Source organism: Polistes canadensis, unplaced genomic scaffold (assembly GCF_001313835.1).
Source record: "Polistes canadensis isolate GaletaPanama2010 unplaced genomic scaffold, ASM131383v1 scaffold_43, whole genome shotgun sequence".
NCBI lineage: Eukaryota > Metazoa > Arthropoda > Insecta > Hymenoptera > Vespidae > Polistes > Polistes canadensis.
The window spans coordinates 824,331-833,115 of record NW_014569590.1 but is presented as its reverse complement, the minus strand read 5'-3'; the positions used below and the strand labels follow the sequence as shown (position 1 = coordinate 833,115).

Sequence of the window (8,785 nt, the reverse complement as noted above, 5' to 3'; positions counted from 1 at the left end):
GAAGAAGAAGAAGAAGAAGTTCGATCGACCGTGAGATATAAATAATAATCGATGACAGTGAGATAAGGATAGGAAGAAAGTAGGGTGGGAGGATGATGATGATGATGATGATGATGATGATGATGATGATGATGATGATGATGATGATGATGGGGGAAGAGGGAAGGGGATTATAGAAGCGAGAAATAATATATCCAAGCTCGATAATTCCTCGCAGGTGTCCTCGCGAGGAGAACCGAGTATGAAACAGGTCTTGTGTGATCTATAATCTATAGATCGATTATCTTTTATCTCCTCTCTCTCTTTCTCTCTTTCTCTCTCACTCTCTTTCTATATCTATCATTCGATATAGAGTATATGGTAGTACTGCTTCGGCTTAAACATTCCCGTTTGACCGTTTTACTTGAGGCTATTATACGTATCCATATTTTCACTGAAAAATATTTATACGATTATCCGGAGAAAAAGAAAGATAATATTCTTGATGAGTTAATGGACGAGTGATTTAAATCGAAATAAATGATAAAATATTAGAATAACAATCTGCGTGTGTTTGTAATTTACATACGTGAAATAAAAAGCAAAAGAGGAAGAAAGAAAAAAAAAAACATTTTGAAATTGATCACGATTGCATTGATGCATAAAGAATCAATTAGACAAAGTTTTATACGCGCGAATGTGATTAAAGAAAAGAATCTTTTTTTATTTTTATGTGTATGATTTGTTGTTGTTGGTTCTATCATTTGATATTTGTAACACCTATTATTGATATTTTATTTTGTTTGTTTGCAGATCTAAATGTGTTCCATAGCGATGCCAGCTGAACTGATCCTGGGGCACAGTCCTCCGGTATACAGTCCACTGTTATACTCTCCTCTGGTGCGCACAGCACCGCCGATTACCACAAGATCGGTACCACCCAGAATACGACCATGCCTGTCCACTGGTTCGTTGCCTCTGAACAGTATAAAAAACAACAATAACAGCAATAACAAGCAGAAAAAGAAAGTCGTATTTGCCGATGATCGTGGCCGTCCACTCACTCAGGTATAACACGTATGCTATAATCACGCTTATATTTGTTGGACCTTCCTTTTTTCTTTCTTCCTTTCTTATTTATAGACCAGAGTTTTTGTTTAGAAAAATTACGATTTTATTTCAATGCGTAAAAAAAGAACCGGTCAATGAAAAAAATACTAATGTTAATATAATATAACATTTGTGTGTGTTCACACTTTATATTATATATAACATAAAATAAATTTCTTGTTATTCGTGAATAAGTATTCACGAAATTATTAAATATTACTTGTTCGAAGTAATTCGACAATTATTCGTGAGCGCTTTAACGGGATTGAAATTGAAAAATAAATGAAACGTATATTTTGAAACGACAGGTACGGGTAATGTCGGAGCCAAGTAACGTACCGCCATTGTGGACATCGGCATACATAGAAGGAGTAACAGGAGGATTGTTAAGAGCAAAAATCGACAACGAGGTAACGCAAGATACGATACCACCATGGCAAGTTACGTTTCCTCAGCCAGCCAGCGATTATCTCGCATTTCGTCGAAAACTCGATCAGGAGAATGTCAGTTTGGAGAACGTGATTATTCGAGAATCCGAGCAAGCATTGGTTGGTACAGTGAAAGTGCGAAATCTTGCTTATGACAAGGAGGTCATAGTTAGAGCTAGCAACGACAACTGGAATACCCACGAAGACAATTATTGCACCTACGTTGAGCAACCAGGTGCACCGGCGCTCATCCTTTACGATACCTTCCGTTTTCGACTTACTTTGCCATTGAAATCTGATGTTATCGAATTCTGCGTCAGATATCGTACCGACGGAAGGGAATTCTGGGACAACAACGAGGGCAAAAATTATGTTGTCCGGAAAAGACAGGAGGTGTGTTCAACTCGTTCTCTTTGAATATTGACAAAAACGGGTTTCTCGGGTAAGGTCTTGTACTAATACATATATACAATAAATGTATTTAAGTATAGATATCTTAGACATGCTATATTATAATATATAGGCATTATTTTTTTTTTGACAAGGCCTTGCTCTTAGCATACCTAAAAAAAAAAAAAAAAGACAAGAATTTTCATTTATATGTATATTATAATTATATTGTACTTATTTATATCAGGGTTTGTGTCAAACTTTTCCATTTTTAATTTTTCTTTCATTATCATAAATTCATAAGACGTATTATACGCGTAGTATTTTTAAATTATAATCACATTCTTAAAAATTTCTACTTTACATATTACATATAATTGATATACAACATTATATAAATATATGTGTATAATACATTTGATTTGTATATATATATATATATATATATATATATATAATTCGACTATCGATCGCGATAAATACGCCTTCATAAAGATAACGGAAATTGATCATTTTTCTTCTTACGATTAGTATCATTTTCTTCGATTTATCGCGTCGTGTATATACGTCGAGATTACTACTTACTTGACACGCCAAGACCCGCGTCTCTCACGGTTTTATTTAAGGATCACTCTTAGAGAGATGATGACCTTTACTTAGCTCTCTCTTTCTCTCTCTCTCTCTCTCTCTCTCTTTCTCTTTGCTCGGTGAACTTTGCATTAGGCTAGAGGAGAGGGCTGGGAAAACGAGAAGAAATCGCGTCGCACGTATTTACCGCGTTATTAATATTAAACGAATACTCTCTTTCTTTCTTTCCCTTTTGAGTTTTTTTTTTATTTAATACCAAACTTTTTTATTTGAATACATGGACACTTCATGTATATTCATTTCGCGATTGGTCAAATGACCGTTTAAAAATAATAAACATATATCTTAATATAGAATGAGATTTTAATCAATTGGGAATATTATAGCGAAGAAAAAATATTTTTTTTTATTTATAAATGAATGATGTATATTTTATGCACATATTGTATTTGTTCTTTTTATAAATTATAGAACGCGGTCATTTGACCTCACGTGGTTGCTAGGTTTAATGTTAAATCACAGTAAGTGTAAGCCAATTGATTGTAATATTGGCTTACTTCGTATAAACATCGTATATATAAACGACCCACCAACTATTACAAATTACGTTACTACTCTAAATCGAATCACGTGATAAGAAAAAAATAAAAACAGAAAGAGAGAGAACAATGGCCTTTAAAGTATTCCAACAGTCAACGCTTATTCCAATTTGTATCGATCGAGAGGTGTAATTTTAGAAACTTCGTGTCAATGAGATCACCAATCAAAGAGAGACCATTCGTTCTTCAAATACGCGTCCTATGACACCACTACCAATGAGAATTTTTATTTTCTTTCTATTTATAATACTTACTATTTAATTTACATTATTATTACATTTGACTTCCGGTTTAAATAATCGTTATTATCGAAATATTTTAAAGAAATTTAAGTAGATAAAAATAAACGATCTCTTACCGTTTCTATTTTTTTTTTTTAATTTATAAAATACACGCATTAACACTTTAACAAAATTAATATAATCCAAAGCAGCGTTTGTATTTCATATCGTTAATTCATTCGACGAGAATTATTTGAAAATCTTTAACAAATAAATAATTAAACCCGATCGCGTTACTAGTAACCCATACATACGAGTTGTTCGCATAAACAATCGCACACACGTATAAGCGAATTTATATTTGATTGACACGACTCATAGAATTGATAAACGCCGATCAAACGTAATCGAGTTATTTAAAATTGTCCATGTTCTCTCTCGTTTAAAAAATACACTTTTTTAACATAATAAATAATATAATAAGAAAAAAGGGAAGAAGTTAAATTAATTATTGTTATTATTAATATTTCAGCAAAGAGCGCCAGCCAAGCGATACGATCTCTCGGCAGCTAATTGCGATGGATTATTACCGAACAACCATATTCGCAACATGAGCAACGGTGACAACAACGGATTGAATATACCCCGTGTATCCGATGCAACGCGAGCCAACGTTCGCACGTGGAGTGAATTTGCATCGTGGCATCATTTGGCCAACGATGCTCCTTATTGGTGAAAACAATAAACCCCTAATTGTGGATCCCTCGTCAACGATGTACGAAAACGTACGAATAACATAATCCAGTATAATAATCTGGAGTTAATAAGAATCGAGATGCGAATCCGTTAGAACGGGGGGGCTGAAATGGGGAGAATGGGGTTGAACTGGAGTGGGGAAATCAGGTGAGGTGAGAGGGTGGAGCGACTAAACTTTTATTTTTTTTTTTTTTCCTTTCAATGATGTACAAAAACGAAGAGAGAAAGAGTGAGAGAGAGAGAGAGAGAAAGAGAGAGAGAGATAAACAAGCAAACTATAGGAAATAAGAGAGAAATAATATTGGCACGATTTTTTTTTGTATAAAACAAGAAAGGAACATATGGAAAATGATAATTGAAGAGGAGACTGATATTCGTTCTTTTTGTTTTCTTCTATTTTTCATTTTCTTTTTTGTTTTTTTTGTTTTTTTCTTCCCTTCTACGAATTTCGAGAAGCAACGACGATAGCGAAGATGTGGATCATAATAATAATTGACATCGGACGAGATGAGTTAGTTGAAAAGAAAATGGATGATATATGCGGCATATGTGAAGAAGATATTTGACAAATAGTAAAAGAATAACAGAGAGAAAGAGAGTGATGTTATAGACTTCGGGCTATTGGGTAGCACGGATCGGTGGAAACCAGTTATTGGTGCTCGCATAGCTCTTATGGTAAGCATCTAATTATCTTTATGATAGTATATAATCTTTAATTTTATTGCATCGAAAGATTTAAAATTTAAAGAAATGCATCCAAAGAAAGAGACATACAGAGAGAGAGAGAGAGAGAGATAGAAATTAATTATTTATTGACAAAACACAACTGCATTCTAATATTAATTTTCTTATGCTATAATACTTCGACGTATTAATTTAAACAAATTATACATGAAATAATTGCATTACACAAATATACACGCGTACATATGTAGGTATACGTATATACTGAAAAAAGATTGATATTAAAAAAAGAAAAAAAAAAAACAGAAATACAACAAAGTTATTTTAATTACGTTAAAATTAGAATCGTACGCGAACGAATGTGAATCATTTGATTAGAATATATATTTAAATAAGAAAAAGAAAATCATTCTAAATAATTCGAACAAAGTTGAAACGTTCGAGGAAAGTTTTCGAACGATACTCGAGGAGGAAGGTATCAAGCGTGTTTCACGTGATCGTATACACACACACACACACACACACACAGCTATATATATGTACTTTCTCTCTATAAATAACAATTCACTGTAGTCCTGCGATAACAGGCGCGACCGGGAAGACTCGTGCGACTCTAATCGCCTTTACCTAAGGTCGTCGTTAGAACTGTTAGAAGACTCACGAACCAACGAACCAACGAACGATTACGCTGACTTCATCTTACCGATCATCGTTTATATGTTTATGTTCTGCAGAACCATCGTGACTGAGCATCAAACCTCTACGATTGTGCTCGGTTTTATTTCTCTTTTCTTTTTCTTTACTTTACTTTTTTTTTTTTATTTATTTTCCTTTTTTATTTTTTTTTTTCCATTACGAACTCGAAATCGATCAAACACAACCGGAAGAGGTTTCGTATCGTATATTCAAAGTCGATAATATATTCTATTTAAAGAACTTCCAACGACGTACGTGTCTATTTTCGATTTGGACTTACTTGTTTCCTCTTCTTTTCCTTTCTTTTTTCTTATTGTGTGTGTGTGTGTGTGTGTGTTTTTAAATTCTTTTAAAATTTTCCTATACCAATTTAATCGCGGTGTCATGTGATTCATCGCAGGCATATATAAATAATTATTTAGGGTATTTTTAAATAGGCTATTATTGTACGACGTCGAAAGTTTCTAAACTAATTAACAAACAGATCAATGAATGTCTTGGTTTTTTATTCCCAAACTTAGTAAGCCATTATTCTTTCAAAACTATTTCGTATAATTGAATCGAAAAGAACTTAGTCTACAATTTGTATCCAATTTTTTTTACGAACATTTCGTAGAAATTTTATTCCCCCCCCCCTCTTCCCCAAACGAAGAAAACAAAAATCAGTTTAGAATTATAGGACGTCTCATCCCTTCGAATGATTTTTTTCTTCTACAATAATTGCAATAATAATGCATGACAAATCTTTGACTAATCTTTTAGCAATAATTCGTCACGGTTATCGGTAATTGAAAGGATACTTTTCCGAGATATATAAATTAGTTTGATTTTTGCAAATATATATGTTAAAAGAGATCCTTGGCCTACTGCCAGCCAAGTTCTTCCTCGACGGTTAATATCTAGGAGAAACATTGAAATGCGTCGTTTGACGCACACACCACACACATCTGACATACCGATCAAAATGTTTCACGCGATTCTTCTTAACCTTGACTTCTATCCTTGTCGCTTTGGGCATTAGACCTTGGGAATATAGGTTGAACGTAGACGGTTTATGCGAAACTCAATTCGAATTCACTCGTTCAAAAAAAGTTCCATTGCAAAATCTCAATTATTCAACGCGTTAACCTACTTATCATTTTTCATTGTCAATATTAATATATCGTTATGAATTTTTAATAGGATATTATCTACCTACTCTAAATGAAAATCTTGTCATTCAAAACGTTTCGATTTATAATTTTTATCTACGAATCTTAAATATATTGTATTATTAAAAATCTTATTCGGTGTGCATATATATATATATATACGAGATAGAATATTGATTTATGATTATACAATTTTGTTAGTAATAATAATAATAATAATAATATCAAAAGAAAAGATCGCATCTCGTTTTAAATTGTTATTTATATTTTTATATACTCCGCGCAATATTATAAGGTCGAGGAAATAATACAAAATAGTGTTATCGATGCACATTCACATATATATTCGTATATACGTTTGAACGTATCAGGGATATCGAGGACGAGGTATATCCAGGATAATAGCTTGTATATACGTTTATGTGTTAGCCGAAGCGTGGTTGAAAAGTGGTGGCACGGGATCATATATATATGTATATATATATATATATATTGGAGCAGTTGTTCCAACTGCAGAACATTCGCGTCATACACCACGCCTCGTGCAAGCACCGTAAAAAGTTTAAGACGTCTAGACGCGTGGGTCGTTCAGAGTAATCTTCACTGGAAGAAGAACTACCTCGTCCTTATTGCACTTCATCTCTCTTTCCTTCTCTCTCTCTCTCTCTCTTTTTATCTTGAATCTTCTACCTATTTCTTATATTTATTATTATCATTCTTGTTTTTTAGTTCTCTCTCTCTCTCCCCCTCTTTCGAAATGTATCTTTGTAAATTTTGTCTTCTTTTTCTTTTTTTTTTTTTTAATTTAATATCTATTAATTTTCTTGTGAAGTGTTTTAATAATTAATAGAAAGTATAATATACGTATATGATTAGAATTAAACTCATCGTAATTATTATACACTTATTATAATTATATATCATGATTATTATTACATCTAATAATCGTTTTATAAAATGAACGAACATTTTCTCGGTTATATTTTCTAGATTTAATTAAACTAATAAAATGTTTTCAATATGTGTGTTTACAGATAGCAAGTTGCAGCAGGATTGGGATTGCATCATTACAACTAGAGATAATGAAGAGTAAAAAATTGTATTCAAGCAAGTTCGGTTAAATCGGTATATATCGTATCCGATCGTCCGTCCGTTAAATCCGTTTGTTAATTAAAACAAGTTCCGCGTGTTATTTTAATTAATTTTAAATAACAAACTAAGTCTAGTTATCGTCGAAGCGTACTTTCTTCTCGATATTATCATCATCATTATCATCGTGATAGTCACCTTCCTATTTCTTCCTCTAATTATTATCTTTTTCTTGATCGTTCCTAGAAAAAACCTACCTTAAAAAAAAAGAAAAAAAAGATAAGAAAAGATCTAGTTTGTAATTAAAATAAAAACACATATACATATATATATATATATGTATGTGTATGTCTTTGTGATAAGAAAAAACAAATCCGACAAAAAAGTCACCTATACAAATATATATTACAATAATTTGATATGTCAACTTGACTCCCTCTATCTTTATTTTCTTTTTTATTATCTTTTATCTATTTACCTTTCCCCTTATCTAATTTCTCCCTACGGCCTATTAATTTTTATATATGATTTTTCTTTGTAATTTTATTTTTAATATTTAACCGACGATATCTTAACGTGATATGTAAATACAATATAAGAACACTATCGAATTATACAAAAATTATATTCTCTCTCTCGACATAAGCAGAAAAAAAAAACGTAAGAGGAAAAAAATAAGAGGATAATCAAGAGATATACACATGCATATATGTATATAGCATATTTTCCTCTCGAATAAAAAAGAAATATAATCATGAAGAATATCAATTAAACTTGCACGCATAATAATAACAACAAGAACAACAACAATAAAACAATGCCATTTTTCTTCGAATAATATCAGTGATTTTTATACGTGCAACCTGATGATGTTTTTTAACGCAACACTATTGTGATTATTTATAAAAGAAAAATATTAACAAATATGATTGTCAGCCTTGAAAGAAGATATTATAGTACGAAAAGAAAAAAAGAAAGAAAGAAAGAAAAAAAGAGAAATATATAAAAAGAAAGTGCTGCTGCTGTTATTACCGCATTCTTCGCGTTTTCTACGCATAGAGATTAAAAATAAAGAGTATATTTATATACTTATA

General features: G+C 31.8%; 1 protein-coding gene across 2 annotated transcripts in view; it reads left to right on the top strand.

The window, feature by feature from the left end:
* Nucleotides 1-7,950, top strand: part of LOC106785016 (protein phosphatase 1 regulatory subunit 3B) — a 35,205-nt gene extending 27,255 nt beyond the window's left edge. Inside the window, exons 2-5 of one of the 2 annotated variants that reach the window (XM_014745114.1) lie at nt 793-1,047; nt 1,398-1,910; nt 3,848-4,746; nt 7,637-7,950. In XM_014745114.1, the coding sequence (XP_014600600.1) occupies nt 799-1,047; nt 1,398-1,910; nt 3,848-4,051 (966 nt within the window). In that variant the 5' untranslated portion in view covers nt 793-798 and the 3' untranslated portion in view covers nt 4,052-4,746; nt 7,637-7,950. Of the gene's footprint in view, nt 1-792; nt 1,048-1,397; nt 1,960-3,847; nt 4,747-7,636 lie in introns of those variants that run through there. The other variant, XM_014745115.1, reaches the window with a different exon arrangement.
* The last annotated feature ends 835 nt before the right edge of the window (nt 7,951-8,785 follow it).